Raw genomic sequence first — 23205 nt, 5'->3', positions numbered from 1 at the left:
TAAAAGGGAGAGGGTGAGAGGACTCCAATGGGAAGGAATGGAAATTTGGGTCCCCCACCACCACCTCAATGCAACTGTTACAGATGGCCCCAACACTTCCCCCATCTAAAATAGTAAACGTAAAACCTTACCTTCTACCGTTGGGAGCCAGAGAAGGAATTACCCCGGTGATAAAAGAGCTACAAGAGCAGCAGGTGATTGTCCAAACCCATTCCCCAGTATGGCTGGTGCGCAAGCCAAACGGGAAATGGCAATTGACAATTGACTATCGGCACCTCAATGCAGGCACCGGCCCACTAACAGCAGCCGTTCCTAATATAGTTGAACTAGTCTCCACTATCCAAGAACAGTCACATAATATTCTAGCCACTACTGACATCAAAGACCTGTTTTTCATGGTACCTCTGCAGGAAAATGATAGGGACAGATTTGCATTCACCTGGGATGGTATAGAATACACCTTCACCTGCCTCCTGCAAGACTACAAACATTCACCTGCCCTAGCACACCATGCTATAGCCCAGGCACCAGCAGAAGCCCCTCCTCCCGAGGAGGGAGTATGAACCTACCAGTACCATCAACAATGTACTGACAGGGGGGGCCGATATCACCACAGCAGAGAAAACCCAGAAAAATATTATTATCCACTTGGAAGAATTGGGCCTCCAAATCCCCACAGAGAAGGTACAATTACCTGCCCCTGAGGTGAAATTTTTGGGCATATGGTGGAAAGGTGATGCAGTTTGCATGCCTCCTGAAACCCTGACTACCTTAGAGCAGGTAAAAATCCCCGAGAACAAAAAGGAACTGCAACACGCTTTGGGCTTATTGGTCTTTGGCAAAAAACACATTCCATATTTCTCTATTATAGCTCGCCCTCTGTACGACCTAACACACAAAAGAGCTGCCTGGGACTGGACTCCTGTTCACGAGGAGGCTCTAAAGCTGTTAGGTTTTGAGGCGGGAGTATATCAGGCCCTGGGTCCAATACATCTGACGGACCCGTTCCAAATTGAATGGGGTTTTGCAGTCCACAGGGCATCAATACATACATGGCAAAAGGGACTGGAGGGCCCCACTTGCCCCCTTGGATTCTTCTCACACAGTTTCAAAGATACAGAGAAGCAGTATTCAACCTGGGAAAAGGGGTTATTCGTAGTAACCTTGGCCCTACAGGAAGCAGGAAAGATTTATACAGAAACAATCTATAATTTTGCGAGGGTCCTTTAAGGTTCTGAGGCCCGTCCTGGCGGGCACCCCACCTCCCATGGGAGTTGTGCAGCAGGAGACAGTCAGAAAATGGTACGCTCAATTACAGCATTACAGCCACACATATCAAGTGGAAGAAGGAACATCCAGAATACTTCAAATACAAGACAAATCATCCGTTCCCCTCGAAAAGGAGGCCCCCTCCACCTACATAAGGAAGGCTCCTCCCTATGAACCCCAGCTAAAAAATGTATGGTTTACAGATGCGTCTTCGAAAAGGGAAGGTAGGGTTTGGAAGTATCGGGCAGTAGCTCTGTGTGTCAGCTCCGGAGAGCAGATCATAACCGAGGGTGAAGGCAGTGCATAGGTAGGGGAACTGGTGGCAGTCTGGAGTGTAGTTATCAGAGAAAAAGACAATACTGACCCCGTGTATATTTATACAGACTCATACGCTGTATTTAAAGGGTGTACTAAGTGGCTCTCTTTTTGGGAGCAGAATCAATGGGAGGTAAACTGGGTGCCAGTATGGCAAAAGGAAAAATGGGAAGACATTCTGCAAGTAGCCAAGGGAACCCCCATATTAGTAGGCTGGGTGGCTGCCCACCAGGGAGGGAACCACCCCACACACATTTTAAATAACCAAGTGGACTTACTCACCCCCTTGGCTGTGATGACAACAGAAGGAAAAGAGGAATAATGGGAGCATCTGTTAGAGTGGCTGCACATTAAACATGGCCAATTGGGAATTAAAGACCTCCTCAAGGAAGCCGGGAGCAGAGGATGGCCTGTCACTAAGAAAATGTGTCGTACTGTGATTTCCACGTGTGGCTTATGTTGTACTCGGCTGGAAAGATACCCACTACAAGATCCTCCACTCCACCTCCCGGATGACGAGGGCTTATGGGAGGCCTGGCAGGTTGACTATATAGGGACTTTCAGGAAATTGGAGGGGAGGCGATACGTATTAGTAGGGGTAGAAGTTGTGCTGTGGCGCAAGCAATGGGAGAAAATATGGTGAAGGGGTTAATGTTCTGGTTTAGCATCCTACCCAAGCCTCAATCAATACAGTCTGATAACAGCAGTCACTTCACCGTGGGGATAGTTCAAGAATGGGCAACAGCCGAGGGGGTACAGTGGATATTCCACACTCCCTACTACCCCCAAGCAAATGGGATAGTGGAAAGAATCAACGGACTTTTGAAACACACCCTAAAGCCACATGATCCCGGCTGGCTGGGATGCCTGAGAGATACCATAACCAAGGTCAATAGTCGATGGGGGTCCAACGGATGCCCTAGGCTTATCGCTTTCTGCCTGAAACCCCCGAGTCTCCTCCCAGGGATGAAGGAACCGAAGGGTTCCAAAGGAGTCCCACATTATCTGGGGCAACCGATACTAGTAAACCTGCCCACGGTGGGAGAAGTTCCACTAACCTTAAAGACTCCACTGAACCTTTATGCTTGGGTGGCTACTGATGCCCATGGAAAAGATCACAAAATTAACATCAGGTGGATAATCTCTTCCTTTTAAAACCGGTTTGAAAACGGACCGAGTTTTCCTTTTCTTTTGCAGGGGGAGAACCAGACCATTGCCTGCTAAACATACCGATCTCGTCGGAGGAGCGCCAGACCTCAATGAGTACCGCCAATGTTGTGCTTCAGTAATTGTTTAACAATAGTAGTCGTTGCCTTAATATGTATTTATGATTTCTCATGTGGACAGTGGTCCTCCTCTCCTCTGGGAAAGGAGGACATGGAGGGAGTGGAAACAATATTCCTTCGAACCTTGCATGGGAACTAATTCATGGGTTTACTAGAATCTGGAGTAGAACTGACTAAGGGATATGCATTGCCCATTCCCAGTCAACCGAACAAGGATTGAGGTTTTTTGTTGCATTGCCCAATATTCTGTATAACTTGGAAATGAATCAAACTGTAGAACAACCCTATGTCTTGTTCCCCCTTTTCCAGACAACTTATACTGACTGGGAAGATAATCACCTCTTGACAAACAGCTATTCTGAAACTATTCACTGTACTGCAATTAAGAACTTTGCTTGGGGGCAGAATGACACATTTTTTTTTTATTATAATAAGTCTAATTCACATATCTGGGAACGGTCCTCTTGCAATGCTACTCACCCACCAATGAATTTTACCTATAGAACAGAATTGGTGCTCTGGCACAAGCCAGCTGGCCCATATTCTGTACCTTGCTCCTATTTCACATTTGACTCCTTTTTTCACCCATTAGAACAACTGGATTTTTATGAGGCCAATTATTCCCTAAATGTGAATCTCTCTGGGTGTACACAACTTCCCAATAGCACGGGGCGTGAACCTAGAGACCTGACAAATTTACCGTGGATGTGGTCACAAATGAGACTCCTCCTACAACCGCTAAGGTATGCCAATCCCCCACAGCATAGCTGGTCTGATCTGTTTACATGTGCCAAAGTTCTTAACTGTAACACTGGTCCTGGGGACCCCCCCCCCGAAATCTGGCTCTTGGAGAGAGTAAGGGTTCTGATAAGGGACATGTGTATTTGTTGGCATTATCCTTCCTGCGGATATAGAAATCGGGATCCAAGTCCCCAGTTACTATATAGATGGGCAAGCAGTGGCACTAACGTTCGAAAACATTTTTACCCCATATGTAACCCTAAAGCGACATCAATTTGCTCTAGAAAATATTACCTGGCAAGTACACCGTCTAAGTAATTGGACCAGATGTGCTTTAGGAGAATTCAATTTACAAGTCCAACAAGTGTCAAAAATGACACTCCAAAATCTTTTAGCCTTAGACATAATATTGTTCAAAGAACAAGGGGTATGTAGTATGTTGAATTTAAGTGATGGAGAATGTTGTATAACTATTCACAACGCCAGTACTACTATAGAGGAGGCATGGACCAAAATGAAAGAAATTGCCAATCAAACTGCCCAACTATTCTGATCACTCCAACCGAAAGACTGGTTCGACGGACATGCACCCGGATCTCGGTTCGCCTCCCTCCTACAATCCGGGGGGACTCACGGGGTGGGGGAAATGGTTAATGCAAATTGGAATAACCCTGTTGGTTGGATTTCTATTCCTAATGATTGGCATAGCTATTGTTCGATGTGCAATTACCCATCTGCTTGCTTCTGCTTCCTCTCTCTTTTCTCCTGCTGTTCGCTATGTTCATATCACCACCCTGGCAGATGAAATCAAGGACCCTCCACCAACTCTTGAGTATTAAGCTGTGGGTTCTTATTTTTGATGGTTGGCCTTACCATTGTAAAATGTATGATTTCGTGAACTTTGTCTTCTCTGTCTTCTCTATCTTCTCTATCCTCTATCCGTTATGTGAAAATCACTACCCTGGACGAAGATTATATAGACAATGTTTGAGCCACAGGGTAGTGTGAGAGACTGAAAGAGTTAATGTCTCAAACACTGTGGCGAGATAAGGCGCAGCAAGTTGGCTAGCACAGACTGGGAGAGCGCGTCGGAGGATGCGCAGTTACCGTATACGGCCAGAGGTCACACAGAGTTTATCTAAGGAATGGGCTTGTGACCACCCAAAACTTGGAATGAAACTCCTCGCGACCACCCCCTTCCCCCAGCGCCTGCCCAGAAGATGGAGAACTTTCGAGGACCAGAACAATATAAGTCCTCCAGGGGCGTAACCAGAGGTGAGGACTAGAGCATAAAAGGCACCCACCCCACTCCCCCCGCAGGGAACGGTGTGCGCCCGTCACCAGAGGATTGCCACGCCTGTCATCATCATCGCGGGATCCAAGGGTGGTGATGCCTTTCCTTTCTCTATCCTCCTCTATTCTCTTTTCCTTTTCTCGCTTCTCTCTTCCTCTACTCTTCCACTATGTATTCAGGTATATAAGTTTCAGATAAATTGTGACAGGTTGCCTGGAAAATAGCTCCATTGCCAAATTGCCTCTGTTCGTTCATTGGGCTTGCCAGTTCATTAAGTTTGTTGAATTCACCAGTTAATAAAGTTGCTAGTTAGACTGTTCCTCTGAGTTATTGCTGTGACTCTACCAACCATGTGGCTCTGCTGAGCTGAGATCAGCCTTCGTCGGTACACAAACCCTCGGGGAATCAAAAAGATTCACCCATCTCACAACCCACCGAGTGGGACAGGACACCTACCTTGAATTCACTGTTGTAAGACAGGACTCAATATGTAGTTTTTATATGAATCCTCAGTGATTGCTCACAGTCCCAACAGGTTAGAATGAAACTAAAAATAATTATGTTTTAGGAACACTTTAGTTTCCTAACGCATATGTGCAGATAAAAATCTGTTTTCTTTACTAATAATTCAAAGAAGTACCTAAGTAATACACCTTATGAAATGTATACACCTTCCACACACTAATTATTTTAGATACTTCAAACACACTGTTATACAGCAGCAAGAATTTCTGATTAACCCTAAGCCACGTTCAAAACAGTTTAGTAACTCCAAGAATATAGCGCAATGCTGTGTTAATGTTTAAATCTTGCAGGAGAAAGAAGAAAGGGCTGCTATAAAGTTTTGTACAAGCATTTCAGATCAGACTATCACTAGTCACAGAGCTTTTTACCTTCTCTGCTTCTCTAGTGTCATCAAACAGTCTCTTCTGCCTCCGGGCTGGGACTGGTTTTGCTGTCTCCCAGGCCTCTACCCACATGTTGCTAGGAATCTTCATTCGGGCACTCAGCTCACCCTTAATTATGATATTCCCCTTTTCATCAACCACTTCCTCTTCGATGTAATCCCGAGGGGAGTACCATCTCACAAAATCCTCCAGACAACAACCAGGATTAGCTGCCTGGAATGAAGAGGAGAGAAAATTTGTGCCTGAGAAATCCTATAAAAACATAGTAACCTGGGTAGGAAGGCAATATGGTTTAGTGGATAGAGGGGAGGCTAGGAGCCAAAACTCAGGGAATTCTGTTCACAGTCAGCAAACTGTACACTAGAAAAGAGACCTGGGAGGGGATAAAGTAAGTATAAACAAAGACAATGGTGGGGAGAAAAAACCCACGTTACCAATAAAAAAAAAGAAACCTTCCTCTTATCCTGCCAAAACAGTATATTCATCAGTTATTTCAGGCAAGCTCAAAATTATACTGTTAAGTCAAGCTTCTATCTGGTACCTGATACATGCAATAAATATGAATTTTTGCTAAATTTTTTATGTATAAGCTTTTACCATTAAAGACTTAGATGAAAAACAGCCCAAGCCTAAAAGAATTACTGGGCTGCATAAATATGCTTTCAGCACTGACTTTCCATCTTTTAACACCGCAGTAACAAAATTCACCTTTTCTTCCTCCTTTAAAGAGGAACTTAAAAAAAATCTCCCGCAAAGAAAAAACCCTTCATTTTCATAGATGCAATGACACCACAGATAAATACATCCACAGGTCTAGAACATAAAAGGAAACCCAGCTTTCTATTTGATGTACCTATCAAAAGTGCACTTCCACTTCAAATTACAGTTCTACCTAATATGACATGAATCACTGCTAATAAACTGATGTTGATGGTATAAATACTCTTACTCTACAGTACATGTGTATCCTTTTACTGCAAAGTAACATTGCAATAATTAAAAAAATATACATATAGCTATTTCATGACAGAATCTCCAATCTTTGTAGAGTTTTGAGATCCTTTGATGACAGCAGTGTATGTGCTCTTAGCTCCCTCTGCAGAGCTCTGAAAAGAAATGGAACAAATTACCCAAAACCACAGCTAGTCCAGTCCCAACTCGATGAACAGCTGTATAGGACTTCTAAATAGTGATAACTTACCCTTCCTACTAAAGAACAAAACACCTTCAACTATACATAAAAATTATGTCCACCTCCCCAGAGTCCAAATGCAGAATTGCAAACGTGTTAATAGATTTTTTTTTTTCTTTACACCACCTTTACATTTTATCCATTTGGAGTCTGATTAAAGGTGCATTTTACAAAGCTAGAAACAGTGGAAAGTACAGGTAAGAGAAACACTAAATGAAAGCCATAAGGTGGTGGGAGAGAGACACATGTAATTTTGATGCTCAGTTTTCTTCTGACATCATTTTATATGGGCTTGTCTGAGTTTTAATTCCCAATTTATCAACTGTATGTTTTGGGGTTTTTTTTCCCCTCCCACAGACATTGTGCAAATTTACTGGAACATTACAGCACAATAGACTGCATAGGCATAGATTTTGAAATGTTCCAAGAGTTTTAACAATAGGTTTTTATTTTCAACTTTAAACTATTTTGAAACCGTTTTGTGGAAGAAAAAATACTTGTCAGAAAAACTTTCAAAATTGTTCAACACAAGCAACAGCAATAGTTTAATTAAGAAGAAAGCAGTTTCACAGAACTCTTCAAGTAGTACTACCTTAAAAGACTCCATATCTGAGAGCAAGCAGGCACTCTGCATGCGTGCCCGAAGATGAGCACCTTCTGCTGATGTCCCTAGTTTTGCCAGTACCTCAGACTGTTCTTCCAGCAAATCTTCAGTCATGGGTGCTGGTTCCTGTAACATGGAGAAAAATGCGTTTACAAATAGCCTTATTAAGGAAGGAGGAGTGGAAAGCTCCCTGTCACCAGAAGTTCATTCTACTTTATTTGTACTCAAAGGAAATAATCATAACTTTCTACTGCTTAAACTGTTTAGCATAAAGCTGTGCATCTGAAGAAGACACTAACGAAAAGCAATTAAAAAGAAAACAACCTGAGAATTAAGTAACAATATAAGGATATAATGTTAAAATGTCAAAATCCAGATGAAATACAAGAAGCATTTGATGCTATTTTGTTGAGATGGATGAAAATCCACCTAAAGCAATATAGAATTTTTGCCGTTGATGATGTCAGCACATAATTAATTGACAACATTTTGCCTGACTACACTCTGCTCATACCTTTTACCCACGCAAAGCAACATCCATTAAAAATAATTGCTCTGAAGTGAATGAAAAATACTGTATTCTTCATGCATGGCTGATTTCAAACTACTTCCTCTGACACCACTGCTTCCTGTTTCATCCCTAGTCACTCTGCAAGAAAGTCTGTGTCAGATAACATTTCTAGTTATTGATGATAAACCTGCTTTAGATAATGGTACCAAAATCTGATTACTATGGCCTTTTAGATATGAGTTGAGAATTCTTTTTTTTTTTCTAAAGAAAAAAAAGTACCAGCAAAACTGATCCAGTACTCTGGTCAGGCAGCTAGAAATCTTTATGGTGGAAGGACCACAGCAGTTCCTACTTTACAAGAAAGTAAGAAGGGGATGGAAGATGCCTCAAGAGCTGGAAATAAAAAGAACCCCAAATTTAAGGTAGGCAAGACAGCTTAATTCTTGTTTAAAAAAAATTTGGTTTGAGTGAAATTTGGTAAGGAGACCCATTCTCAAATCAAACAAAGAGCATGTGAGATTTCAGTTTAACAGCCTCATCAAGTTTTAAAAACAGAAAACAAGGTCTTAGGCCAAAAACACTTAGAAATTTAACAACGGATAAGGCTATAACCTGCAAACTATATACAATTTCACAATCCTAGGTATGAGCCATATTGCATGAGAGTTGTACTGCATATCTGGCTCAGCTCTTGCTACCTAACCTGTGTTATTGGAATGTAGAGAGGCTCTCCTGGATGCAGCAGCATCAGCTTTCCGTGTGGATGCAGACGACCTTCTGGTTTTAAGTTTACAGGCTCTTTGTTGCCTTCTTTTGCTCCTCCTTTCTTTCCATTTTCCTGCCCATTTCCTTTAAGATCTTCTGTGTCACTTAAACATTCAAAAAATTCCTCTTCACTGTCACTCCACGATTCCCAAGACTTGCCAACTTCTTTTTCCTTATCAGGGTTATCTCCAGAGTGGTCTGCTCCTTTTCCAGCATCACCAGAAGTACCACCAGGTGAACGATCAGACACGTTCCCCCTTTTCCCCTCATCTCTTGCTTTCTTTCTTTCAATGCAACAATTTAACATCTAACAAGTTAAAGGAAAAAAAAATGTTTAGTAATTACTTCTCTTATGGAAACAATGTCACAGAAAAACTTGAAGAGTCACCAAAAATCTGTTACAATTCTAAAAGATAACAACTCCATTGAACTTGTTGCTATAACAAAGATTTTCCCAAGAAATGAAGTCCAGACCCAAAAATACAAGCATAACTAAATCTACAGCAACAATATATTTAGCTAATAATTGCTATAATTTTGACAGTTTCCTTAGGAGAAAAATCATTCTTAAATTTGGGATATTTACCTGAAGTTTCTGATGCAGTAAACAGCATCTCAGATCTGGAGGGCCATTAGCTAATCTAACAAAAGGTAGAAGTGTAACCATTATCAATTATAAAGTTGAATCTTTCACACACATGTGGTCTTAAATCATATGAAATCCAAAAGAGGGGCAAATATCCACATTGAACCCACCCCCACCATTTCAACTATGCAGCTCTTCTATGGTCTCAGAAGACAAGCTATTGACTGAACAAGCCCAGAAGTTAAACTACATTTATTTCCTAGAGGTCATTTCTGAAGCTCAGAGATCATTCACACTAGTGCAAAACAGACATGCCCTGCATTTCCTCGTCAGTTTTCCATTTGGAAGTTAAAAGAACAACTGTTTTCAAACAAAAATTAAGCACCTTTGACTTTACTTGTAAAACTGCAGTGATACAGTAGAGCGATCTCTATATATTTCAACTTCTATTTTACCTGTTAGTGTAACCATTTGAAAGTAAACTAGTGAATAAATGGCCACTCCATCCCATTAAAAAAAAAAAAAAAAAAAGATATATTTCTGCTCTACATTGATACCTCATCTTGACAGAACCCTTCGTTTGGTCTGCAACAAGCTCTGCTGCAGCAGACATAACCTGGAAGGGTTGGAATACTTGAGATAGCATTAGCTGCCTGAAAAGGCTATTATGCCAGCAGGAACTTGGAACAGCTACCTCAGAAAAGTGGCGAAACTACACCACAAAGCAAGGGTGTTATCTAATGATAAACTGGAAGCCAAGCATTCGCATAAGCTTTTTTTTTTTTCCCCCAGTCTCATTCACACAGTGGAGTACTCTTTACCTGGAGCTTCCCCAGGCGTCTTGAAGTTTTCAAAGGAGGGCACAGATGTTTTTCCCTACTCCTTATCGTTTCTTGCTTTAAGGAAGTAGGGTAATAAAAATGGAGGATGGCATTTGCAATTTAAAAAAACAAAACAGTATGTTTCAAAGTCATAGTGAACTCATTCTGTTCCTGAAACAAAGAACATTTTCTATGACAAAGCAACAACAACAACAAAAAAAATCTTACCCTGGAATCAGGTAGTTGTTCTCCCATCTGTAGCGCATTTCTAACACAAATTCTTGCCAAAGATGTGCCACTCCTTTTACTCCTCCATGGTAAAAGTTTATCATACAAAGACATAAAGCTAGTTTGTACGTCAGACTATCAGAAGGAGCAGATTTAAGCTGACTGAAGAGATTCTACATAAGAAATAAAAGAAAACAGGAAATACAGGAACAATGGCATTTTTTCCAAAACCATATGATCTCTTTCCTGTTTGTCAATACAAGCGGCTAACTAATATTTTAAGCCTGTAACTATAAGCTACCAAAAATTACAATCTTCAGAAAAAAAAAAAATTAGAAGGAATAAATAAATAAATAAATAAATCACTATTTCTACCTAGAGATTCCACAAAGGCAAGTTCCTTTCCAAAAATTATCTATTACAAAACATAGGGCAACCACAGCGAAGTCTGTATGAACAGACGTTCAAAATTGCTTCCTCTCTCTCATGAGTGCCTGTCAGTAAAACTTACATAATCTTCATTCTCTGGAGGAGGATTGTTTCCTGCTGAAGTGCTAGTTCTGCTTTCAAATCCATCTGCAAGTTTGTCAGTAGCATCAGGAAATAAGAACTTGAAGAAACAAAAAAAATCCAAACTTTCATCAGTATGTTTTTCCTGCTTTTCCCACTTTCTCCATAAAGCTACTGCTGGTTACATAGCGGCATTCCCTACGATTAAAACTGTTAGCAGAGTTCAGAGTTCATTTTCAGTCCACTTATAATGCACAGACTTGTAACAGCTTAGGCTGTTTCAAGAAGCTGATAAATACAATTCAAATAATGGAACTGACATCAGACACTTCTATTCATAATTCTGCTATAAACTATAAACCAAATGCATCAGTGGAAGCATGAAATACGTGTTTCATATTAATTTAATGCACATGGACAGCTCACTTACCAGAAGAATAGTGTTCAGAACTTCATTGTTTAAAGGTGATTCATCTACACCTCTGTGTTTGCGAATTTTTTTCTTTGCACTGTGAACCATATTTGTGACTGATAATTTATGGATTGGGACTGGTGCTGGCTCTGTGAGCTTTGACAAAGCATGGGTAATGTCAGCAACCTCTACAAAACAAAATAAAAATAATTAGAACAAAACAAAAAAAAAAACCAACACAAGACCATCTCTCTTTAAAAGTTCACCTGTCATATTCAGTCTATTTATCTTGTATCAATTTTTAGCACCCTGTTAACCGGAGCTACACCCCTGTGCTGCCAGGTTCCACTCCTGATATTCACTGGTCTTAGCCACAAAGATAACCAGCAGAACGAGGTCACAAAGGAGTCACAGACTGTCCTTGATTTAATTTACTGAATGAAGCCTAGACTGAGTTGCCTGTAGATAGTGCCTGCCACCTACTGTAGTAGTACTGCATACTTGCAGACAATTACTAGCACAGTATCACAGCAAAAGCCTGCTGAAGAGCCAGTGTTTCAACTTTGTTTATACACGATACCAACAAATGCACTGTAGGTAACAAAGACTGCTAAAGCGTATGCTAAAACTTCAGATAAGCCTTAAATAAATCCAGTATTAATCACTATATATATGACCTTACATGGCGTAAGCACAATTCTGTTTGAGTCCTCAGGTAAACTCCTCAAATCAAAAGATCTCCCCCCCGCCCCGAGTTGCTGCTGGTAAACTTTAGAACCTCTATTACAATAAAACGAATTAACATTGTTAAAAAGAGGGCAGACAAAATTAAGTGCATAATTACCAGCAGCCTGAAAAATGTTATCTTGGCAAACACTTCAAGAAAATTAAAGGGCTAAAGAGACCGTACGTCAAGCACCAGGAGTAATACATACCCTGCTCAATCTAACACCTTTTTAAGCTAACTAGCATGCTCCTTCAAAACTAAGACCAAGTATAACCAAAGAAAATACATTGATACAGGCCATATTTGGAGGGAAGAAAAGGTGACGAGGCAGGAAGGAAGGGAGTGTTCACCATATACAGCAAGAAAAGTGAAAGACAGGGACAGAGACATCGAAAAGATGTCAGTATCTATACTGTTGGGATAAAATCTGACATGGTCAGATAATTTTGGTTTGGGTTGTTTTTTTTTCCTTAAAATTCCTTAAAATGGAGAGAATGACAGTAAACCCTTTCAAACAGATTAAAGACTCTTTAAACTGGCTGCTAAAACATGCACTACATAGTACTTCAAAAAGGAGAAAAAGTGCAAAAAATACAAAAATACATAAAATGATACAGACAAATCTGTCTGATATGTGCTCAAAATCAACTCTTGTACACACTAGTCAAATTTTAAACTCTTGTTTTCCAGTGAAAAAAACCAACTATAACAGAGGCAATTGTCCTCTGGGACTTTGGGAGCTAAGCTTGCCTAGAATTAATGAGAAATTATACTGTGTAGCACTGACCAGAAAATTCCTAGGAGTATTACAGAAAATGCCTAAGAGTTACAAGTATATGATCAATCTGAAGTCAGGAAAAGGGGATAGGGAAGGTAAAATAACATGAAACAATTAAAAACAAATAACACAAATCAACAAGATTTTAGTTTTACCTTTTCCTTCCTCTTCAAATGCAGACCTTCCAAGTATCTCATCAGTTGACTCCTTCCGACGGCAAAGCTTGAAGAATTCAGTAAGAAAGTCACCTATAAGAGACAAAGTTTCTGAACAACTACTCAATTAAAATCTCCTTGAACAATAAGCTAACTCTCAAAATGATGCCCAAGGGACAGTAAATTTTATCTTTTCATCTGAAAGAACATGATAATTTGTTCTGAAGCACAAATATCTTTCAACCACATAATTAAAGCTTAGGAAAATGCACACCTACACAGCTATCAGCCACCTCTCCAGAGCACAGCTCTGCATGCAGTTTAATCCACTTCTTCACCCAAAGCAAGATGAAACTTCTGCGGCATGTTAAATTTTTTGTTTTGAAGCCCTTTTCCCCACAAGCTAAAAGGTGAGGACAGACAACAGTACAGCTCTCCAGGTGTACCAATCCTGCCTGTCAGGCAGATTGATTCAACTAAGGAAACAGATATACGCAGAAGGCACTTAATAAAATTTAAAGATTCTAGGAAATCTTAATTTTCACAGAACACACACAGAGTAAATGCTTATTCTCTGGAACCTGGTGAAGTAAGAACAGCAATGAAGTTCACAGCACACAGACGCGGAGTAATCTACAACAGAAATCTATGTTTTTGCAAAGCTTGTGTTCTTGAAAAAAAAAAAAAAAAAGCCCAAAATATTGTCCACTCAAAAAAATAAGGGGAGGGAGGAAACAGAGGTCATCAGGTAGTCAACAATTAAATCCTAACTTCACAACTTAATAGCTTAAAAGCTGTAAGGGAGCTTTTAAGGGAATTCTGATGTCTTACCCAACAGACACTGAGGGTTATCTGCTTTTCTGACTCTCACAGACCACTGGGGTGCTTGAATAGGATCCAGGTCACTTCAAAAAAAAACAACCAAGTGTCATGCTGTCACCATAAGCGTGCAAGAGATGAGTATCAAATTCTCAATAAACATAATGTCATAGCCAGTTAGGCCATGGAACCCATAATATACACCACATTACATAGGAGAACATGACAAACACTCTAAAATGCAAGCAAGAGTCCCTGTTCTCATGTACATACATAACATGAATAAGAAACACACAAGAACGATTCAGTTACGGCTAAATTGTCTTCTTTTAAAGTGTATTAATGTTGAAAACTCATTCCTGCATTAATTAAAACAATAAACCACCTTTTTTTTTCTTCTTTATTAAGTATCAGTACACACTGTTCTTCCTCTTTAGGAGGCTTAGCAGAAAACCTGGATGAAAGTTTTTGGGAGAGGGATGTCAATCAGTTAATTCTTTTTGCTTTCCACATTCTGCCATCATCTTTTCCAAGAAATGTGCAATACACAAAACTTTTAAGTCTAGCATGAGAACATGCCCAAAAATGGAGGTGTGCATTCTGTTGAGATTACGATACAATAATACTGTCTCACACAGAAATGCATTTCAAAAGGTGTTTTCCCAAATGAGATGTTCTATCAACTGACCTTAGCATTCCTCAAAATGGGTTCTCTTTCACACACAAAGCCACACACAACATTTTAGATGTCAATAAAATGCAGTAGTTAACAAATAAAGTACACTTCTAGGTATTTGCAAATCAGACAAAATACTTACGAATAAACATCATTGTCGACAATTATACCTTCCGTTAGGTGAGGCCATGTAGTAGCTAAATGAAGCTCACTGAAACAAAACAAGATTTACATCTTTCAGTGCTAGTAGAAAGTGTTCTCTCCATCACAGTTAAGATCTTGAAAGGTATTTGTGATAGTTCATATTTAAGTCCCTCTATTTATTTTGCAGCTACATCCAGAAATGTGCACGTTTTCCAATGAATTTTCTCGCTGCATACATTCTGTTGGTTATTCTACAGCATATCACCCAGTATTGCACTAAACTCTACTAGCACCTTGCATACAGGACTCTTTCACAACTCCTCTCTACAAAAGGAGAAATTGTGCATTGTATTCTAGGTATCCAGGTACAGAAGAAAGAACAACTTTAGTGAATTGCCTACAGCTTTAAACACTGTCTAATACATTAAAATGATTCCTAGATTTGCTGAGTGGTGATGGTGTGTTCAGAAGAGGACATAGAGAGATTATAACAACTCAATTTACAGACCCTCTCAATTGAATTCTTCTACAAATGTCACAGTAAAAGATGAGAGCAAGTCCAACCCTTGAATGAAGGCATGCCATTTTTAAAGTTTATCTCCAGTTAAGGTATATTTCAACATAACAGTTTCAGAGACAAATGGAGTACTTCAGAAGTTTATGGTCAAAGATTTATGAGCTAGAACTCTGAATATCATTAGACAATTCTGCAAATGCTCTTATTTGCTATTAGACCATTACTTTTCACAGATGTTTCTTATGTACTTGAATAATTAAATCATCTGTTAAGGACATATTAAGTAATAGGCAGGCAAAGCTAAGATTTGAAATAACATACCTTTAAGTCCTCCATTAAGGAAGTTATAAAACACAGTTTTCTGAACTCATATCTTACCTGATAGGATCCTCACAGGCACCAAATGGTAACTTTCCAAACTCAAGGCCTCCAACTTCTCCCCCAACTAGAGCATCTATATCTGAAGACAGATCAATACATTTTCCATACAGAATTTATGGAATATTTTAAGAAGCACATCATCTTAATTTCACAGTAAAAAGACTGTAGCACATAGGATGACCAGAGAATAGCTCAACAGCTAAGGTGACAAAGCTATGAAAACACAATCCTAGCATATAGTCAAAGTAATTATTTCCAGCAGAAACTGTGAAGTAGTCACGCAACTGGCCATTCAAAAAGACAGATAAAGTTCTTGTCACCTGTGTTGAGGGAAGGTTAGTCCCTTCATACAGGTAAAGATGGTAACTATAAAGGCAGCCTTAAAGAGTCAATGTTGACACAAGAACAAACAGACACAAATTTGCCATAAAAATATTTCGGCAGGAAACCAGTTCCAAGCAGAAGAGAGAAATACAGAGGAAGAGCAAATCTGCAGAGTGAAAAATCAACTACTTTTAAAAGGCTGATAATTTTATGAAAAGAGTGATATGTTATGTCTCCTGCAGTTAACGACTTAACCCAATGATCTGGGAGATTCCCTGTAATTCCAGGTACTCTAAAGATGCATCCCAGCATCCTCACCCACTTCCCATGTTATATCCTTCAAATACATAAACTAAAAATAGACAGCCTTCATTGAGCAAAAATTTAAATGGGTAATAATGTATGGTAACACCATTATAATAATGCTATTACAACATCTGATCCTTAAATGCATCTGGCAAACTGTTTACATACAAAACAACTGAGGTATTTGAACAGATAAAGTATTTGGGTAACTTAATTATGTAATTTCTCCAGCCTTCTTCTTCAGAGAAGATTAAAGACATATTTAAATCCTTTGGTTTTATTTCAGAAGAGCTAATTAAAGGAGGGTAATGAAGTACGCATTTAGTTCTTCACAATGAACATAAAACCACAACTGCGTGTAGCAACGGCAGCAAAAATGATGTTGTCCATCTCCAGTTTCTGCAATACACTATGCCACTAGCTCCCTTAACCAGAATCCTCTAAAAAGAGTAAAATTTATTCAAACTGCTCAAATCAAGAGATACGATCAGAGTGGTACAACTCATTCATCACAAACCAGGGATCCTGACTTAGTGAATAACTAGAGCAAGGCAGAGAGAGACTACAGAAAACATTGACTTCTGTGTCTGCAGAAATAATAAAAAATAAAACCTGTAGAACTAGCTTCCCAAGTTCTTTAGGTAAACTTGGTTTACCTACAAAGAAAAACTATCACTTAAAAAAGCACTGATTTTCTCTGACCCTAAAGAACAGGATTCTCTTTAAAAGTATTTTCAACACTCCTTGCGTACAAAGCACGCAGGATCAACTTCACTACAGACTTCTTCAAAACATACCTTTGATTAGTGTAAGAATTATTTTTTCTTTTAAGCAAAGGAAAGCCAAACAATTAGGTAACCAGACCAAGGTCACACAGATTCTGCCCCTCTAAGTGTGCCCTAAATACTTTCACCTTGTTACATAAAACTACTACCAAGCCAAGAATAGAACTTGGGCATTTTAATTGTTCCACCACCTTCTGCCTAAAATACCACATCACTAACAAAAATCTATGGTAGGAAGGAACTCACATCTACCTTTTTTCCTATAGATTTGTCCACCTTTGAGCCAGAAGTTTACAATTTATTTTCTGATGCTACCTATATATAAACAGGTCTGTTAAACCCTTGACACCCAAGGGAGAAAGTATTATCACCAAGCAAGCATATGAGAGTTCACTGTGAGATTACCAAGTGAGCAAACTCACTCCATTTTTCCTAAATAGCATCACTACGGCATAAACCTACCACATCTGGTGTATGTACTTTAGATTTAAGACTATACATTACTTTTCCCCTTTTGCCCCCTCACACAAGGCTACTATAATAAAAGGCTTGATCAGAAATTTTTCCTGCATGAAAAAAATAAATCAATCAACTGCTTGGCTTATTTAGCACTGTGTAAACAACAACAACAAAAATCCAAAATTTTTCCTCAAGTGAGGTCCATATAATATTTTCTCCTTTTGCCATTGTTAATACACTTAAATAGTGAAGTATTAAAATCAGCGACTTTATGGAAATAATTGACAAATATTCCTGTGAAGTATTAGGACCTACTAGAACCTGAATCCAAGTTATTCCTGTGAAGTATTAGGACCTACTAGAACCTGAATCCAAGTTATTCCTGTGAAGTATTAGGACCTACTAGAACCTGAATCCAAGTTACCCTATGGCATTCAGGGCAGAATTCTTTACAGATCCACAGTCAGTCACCCTTTTCTTTCCAAACAGATACTACCATTTTAGAAGTGTCACTATATCTCTAAACACTAATAAAAAAGCATATTTCTAGGCACAGACCTAACCAAAACATCTGTCACAACCATAAGCCACAGACATGATTTCAGAGCAGCTTTAAGCTTGCTAGCCTATCATAGGGAGTGGGATGGTATTCAGCTGTAACTGAAGCCTCTCCTAGTAACGCAGAAAATGTTTTCATTCTTCTGGCAAGATACACAAACACTTGCTTTAGTACTGATTGTTTATCTTAAAGCAAGTTATTCTGAGAACACAAATCGCCTACCTGGTGGCTGCTGCGGCCAGAAATACTGCTGCCAGTCTTGAAGCACATAGGTAAGCCGAATAGCCATACTAACTGGAGGCAGTGGTGTTAAAGGGCATCCCTTGAAAATATTAGAGAAAAATTTAATGTAAAGAGTATTTCCTCTCAAACACCCCAGGGCCTTGAACATAACTTGCAGCTTGAACATAGCTTGTATTAGAGCTAACTTTATCAGAACTGCAACACCCCAAGAATTACTAGTAAAGCCACTGCTCAACAAGACACTCACAGGTAAAAGTAAGCACATAAGCTTTCTAAAATGCATGAGATATTCACATGCTCCATTTAACTGGTAACTCACAAGTAACTCTGACCCAGAATGCATTAGGTTTTCATTAAGGATTTTTTTCTCAGCATTTTGATGAGATTGCCGACTACCAATATTAGTTGTAAAGTGTTGTAGTCAGCTGTACCACTCCATAAAAAAGCAGTCCACTCCTCACATTTCATCATATTGTTCTTCACTCTTAACTTAGCTATGGGGAGCTGCACAGTAGCAGAATAAAAACCCACCCCAATCCTCCTCTCTCCTTTTAAACAGCAAAATAGAGTTTGTTTTGGGGACGGGGAAGAGAAGGTTATTACAAGGAGACTGTAAAACAGACACATTCTTTCACACACCAGTGGAAAATAAAAATGGAATAAGGTGATAACACTTCAGGAGCAAAACCCATACCAATTTTCACTCTTTATCACTAGATATTGGCGATATCTGGAAAAAGACTTTGTTGGTATTGGCAGTGTAAGCCTCATCCTTACAAAAAAAAAAATCCCTAGAAGACAGAAGTGAATGTACAAGCAACCAGGTAATAAAATAATTATTCTTAATATCAGTTATATACATTCAGATGCACTTACAATCTTGGATTTGAAGATATCTAGTAATCCTGATAAATGAGTATACTGATTTGGCACTTTGCGAAGATGAACCATTTCGAAGTCAGTTCGAACTCCTGGACCCTGACATTCTCCAACATACATTCGTCGCCATTTATGATGTGTTTGCACAAATAGGGGTACCTGACTATAAAACATGAATATTTCAGATTATTTAAAATGTCATGCTGTCTTGTAGTCTTTAAAACTAGCTAAATATTTTAACATAATTTCATATCCTTTAGAATACATTTTCTCTTAGTGGAACACAGTTTAAAATGCTTCATAGAAATTGCAGAAAAATACTGTTAACTTCACCATTAAATGGAACGCCTAATAAATTGTAATGTCATAAGCAAAGCCCTATCCATGACCTCAGTTACCTAATTTTCAGTCTAAATATTTTTGAGGAATATTAGAAAGTTACTGTTACCACACATAGAGAAGAAATCATCTTCCAAAAGTTGTATTTCATATACCACTTATTCCAACAACTTCCAGCAGCTTTTAAAAGCCTTTGAGGTTTTTAAACAGTAATTAATAAAACAACACATTGAATCAATCTTTTTAAAGTTTCCACAGGATATTTTCTTTTTTAAATCCTTCTATAACAATATTATGGTGCAAATACAACAAACTCTGCATGATTTTGCTAACAATTTAATACTTTTTCTTCACAATAGCAGTATGCTAGAGTTTCACCTGGACACGTAAAAAGGTTTATGCTTTCACCTACCAGCCAGTGTTCCCCAGTGCAATGGAAATGGAACTCAGCAAAAGGTTACATTTGGATTCACTAAGAATTGCATTGTTATTTCCCGCTGGAGCAATAACCACAAACTCACGTAAGCCATACCTTAAGAGAGAGAGAAAAAAAGAACACATTCCTGTTTTTTTAGCAAATCAGCTGAAACAGAATTTTTAGAAATATTGTAACCCGAATAACCTAACTGTCACCAATAGACCATGGAATCTGTTATTTTGATGCAAGTATCTCTTTCAGAGAGGTCAAGAACTGAGTCAGCATGGAGTGCTGCATTCTCAAATCACAAACTATTGGAGCTTAACAGCATTCAAACACAGTACTCAAAATAATGTGAGGACTTCCGGGTCTATCAGTCCTGAGTTTTTTACTTTATGTTGATAACAACTATAACTACTTATATATAAAAACAATCTCTCTAGAACAATGCTATAATGTGATAAATATTTGCGTTACTAAGAATATGGCTGTTGTTGTTTAATGTGCTGCAGCTTTCCTTTTTAAGAATGCATCTAAATATTACAAATATAAAAGCTTGGTTAGTCTATGAAATTCAGAGAAAAAAGTATTTTGGAGGAAAAAAGAAAGTAAAGATAGGCCCACTATGGTGGGCTTTTTTTGCACTCCTTTCCTGTGTCCAGTACAAAGAACCATTTTCCTTAAGCTGTAACTCTTGATGGAAAAAAAATATACAAGTGATTGTGCCAGCATCAAAAATTTTTCAATTGCTATGATTATTTGTATTAAAGACAAGAGGCAGCATACGTACCATCTTACCAAACAGTGAGCTCTAGGAGGAAAGTCATTATTCATGCACAGCAAGTCCTGCATAGGCAGAGGAAGGGCATCTGTGGAAAAAATTGATACATAAGAAGAGCATCAACATCCATTCAGCCGACTTACAATTTACTTATATTAGCAATTTGTTGAATGCAAAACATACTAAAAGCAGAAATGTCAGATCACACCCATCAGATCCCAGAAAATTTCACACAGAAGCAAATCAACACACTGTGAATTCCACATTCTGAAATTGTCTTGTCATACCCTTACAGGCGTGTAAGAGAACTATCAGCTACCTTCTACCAGTTCTTCTTTCCCATCTTTGTCACTGGGTTCTTGTACAAGATAATGATGAGTAATTGAGAATTTGAAGTCTGCAAATGAAATTTCATCTGATTTCTCTTCCCATGCTCCTGTGGTGTATACACCCTGCATATAAAAAAAAAAAGTATTATTTGATCACATTAATTTCAGTTAACATTCATAAGCCTTAAAAAGTATACTGCCTACACAATCTGTAATATTTATTAATCTTTTTCTACGGCTAAGTATTTATTCTTAAATCGCTAAGCATGTTTAATTTCAAAAAAATAATTCTCAAAGCACTTCATTATAAAGGTACCCAAATGCTAAAATCCATGTTGCCAATAATAGTGTTCATTTCAAGGACCAGATAGCCCCCTGAGAAGTCTTCAGAATTATATGGCAATAAAGAGGCAGATACACTCTCTCATATGCAACTATGCATCTTAAGTATATGCACCCTCAACTTTGCCCAAAGACAGAAGTTTCCCATCTGGGATTTTATCTATCTCTATACCATTCTACGCAAATACTACTTTAATATTTACTTTGAATATGCTTTCACTGATAAATGATTTTTTTATCTATGATTTGCAAAACATCTGTGTCTACGGACAATTAATTTTTAAACAAAAGTAGAGCATAGGAAAGTTTCTAGGAAAAAATCAACATCACTGTACAGAACTGTATGCTGCTACTAAACCAAAGCAACTTGGACAACGCTTTGATCTGTAAAGGGTGTCTTCTCACTAGAAATCAAGAAGAGAGGTCTAGTCTAGAAAAGAAGACATGTACGAATACACCGACAGCTAAGGTTGAAAAACAGTTCATTAGATAACATAACTTTTTGTTCTGAATACTCTGTACCATGACTAAAATTAAGAATCATAAAATTCCTCCAGAAACACAGCAGCCATTCAATCCAGAACAGCTGAATTTATTTGCACTAGGATGCAGAAGAGCTCAGCAATTTCCTCAGCATTTTACAGGACTGAGAAAGCACTACAAAGGCTCTAATTAGACTTTGAAAAAAATCTCTCCAATCTATGAAACATACTGAGTCATAAGTAGTACTGTGCAAACCTCAACCATAAGTATGTGAGGCGTGACAAAGGCACAAGACAGGGCAAAAAGAAACTCCTTAAGAATTTAGAACAGCTTCAACCATGTTTCCAGATTCAAAACTGGGAATAAAAAAAATCACTAGGCCCTATATGAAGACCCAACTTTAGCAGGAAATAGCCTGTTTGGCAGACAGCCCTCCAAGAAATTTACAGCAACTGTTTGACAAATTGCCATTTTTACAAGCAAAATTCCCCAATAAAAATCATTACCTGCCACACCTAAGAAAACAGCAATACATGTAATATACGTGTGTATTACTAGTTAGTAATTCAAATTCTAAAAGAAAATTCAGAAGCAGCAACTGACCTTTTCTAGAGGTTTGCCTGAAGAAATCCCAATAAGTTTCCAGTCATTCAATACTTCTTCTATTTTTGAAATAAATCTATTAGGGAGGGGAAAAGGCATTAATATGTGCTGAACACTAAACCTGTATTCTAATTCAGCTCCCTAAAAGCAGGCAGTATGTTATCCTACTACAGAATTCCTTAAAAAAAACCCTAAGAACAAACAAACAACAAAAAAACCCCAAGTATCACAACAAAACCAGAACAATTGCTTCCTTGTACAAATAAAATGGTCCCCCTATGTTTACATTTCAGATGATAGTTACTTTTAGCAACTGCTATGAGCATGCTCTTAGTGATTATAGAATCTCAGCTTTTTCTTTTTCTGGTATTGCAGCATATTAGTTTTAACACACACTCCTGTTTCACTGTTCACAGATAAATAAGCATTTGACACAAATAAACTAAATTCAGATTTAAAATGCAGCGCTTAGAATCCTTGTCTCCTTCTGCCATAGACATCGTCACTGGAAAAACCATTTTAAAAAATAATACATTAAGAATGCAAGAGCATTCTTCACCCTAAATTTTATTGTACATTGTTCTACTAACTTTTAAAGGCTTCAGCTATAAGATGACTATTTTAACGATCAGGCAGCTACTTAAAAAACACATACGCCTTCTAGATGTTTATTCTAATCCCTTGCAAATAGATATTAAACCAGACCTTTCACTAAA

At 38.5% G+C, this 23205-nt stretch overlaps 1 protein-coding gene across 4 annotated transcripts in view; it reads right to left on the bottom strand.

Moving 5' to 3' along the window:
- Positions 1–23205, bottom strand: part of RAB3GAP1 (RAB3 GTPase activating protein catalytic subunit 1) — an 83613-nt gene that overhangs the window by 59906 nt on the left and 502 nt on the right. For all 4 annotated transcript variants that reach the window (XR_012776995.1, XM_075511209.1, XM_075511207.1 and 1 more), the window contains exons 3-19: positions 22490–22565; positions 21052–21184; positions 20742–20820; positions 19946–20065; positions 19192–19357; positions 18295–18394; positions 15637–15718; positions 14740–14808; positions 13934–14007; positions 13103–13195; positions 11461–11630; positions 11032–11130; positions 10521–10693; positions 9472–9526; positions 8824–9192; positions 7598–7735; positions 5799–6026 (exon numbers count right to left, since the gene is read on the bottom strand). Coding sequence is in view for 3 of the 4 variants with exons in the window: in XM_075511209.1 (XP_075367324.1) it covers positions 5799–6026; positions 7598–7735; positions 8824–9192; positions 9472–9526; positions 10521–10693; positions 11032–11130; positions 11461–11630; positions 13103–13195; positions 13934–14007; positions 14740–14808; positions 15637–15718; positions 18295–18394; positions 19192–19357; positions 19946–20065; positions 20742–20820; positions 21052–21184; positions 22490–22565 (2224 nt within the window). In the remaining variant the exon portion in view is untranslated. The remainder of the gene's footprint in view (positions 1–5798; positions 6027–7597; positions 7736–8823; positions 9193–9471; positions 9527–10520; positions 10694–11031; positions 11131–11460; positions 11631–13102; positions 13196–13933; positions 14008–14739; positions 14809–15636; positions 15719–18294; positions 18395–19191; positions 19358–19945; positions 20066–20741; positions 20821–21051; positions 21185–22489; positions 22566–23205) is intronic.

Source organism: Mycteria americana, chromosome 9, assembly GCF_035582795.1.
Source record: "Mycteria americana isolate JAX WOST 10 ecotype Jacksonville Zoo and Gardens chromosome 9, USCA_MyAme_1.0, whole genome shotgun sequence".
Lineage (NCBI taxonomy): Eukaryota > Metazoa > Chordata > Aves > Ciconiiformes > Ciconiidae > Mycteria > Mycteria americana.
This window is presented reverse-complemented; position numbering and strand designations above follow the sequence as displayed.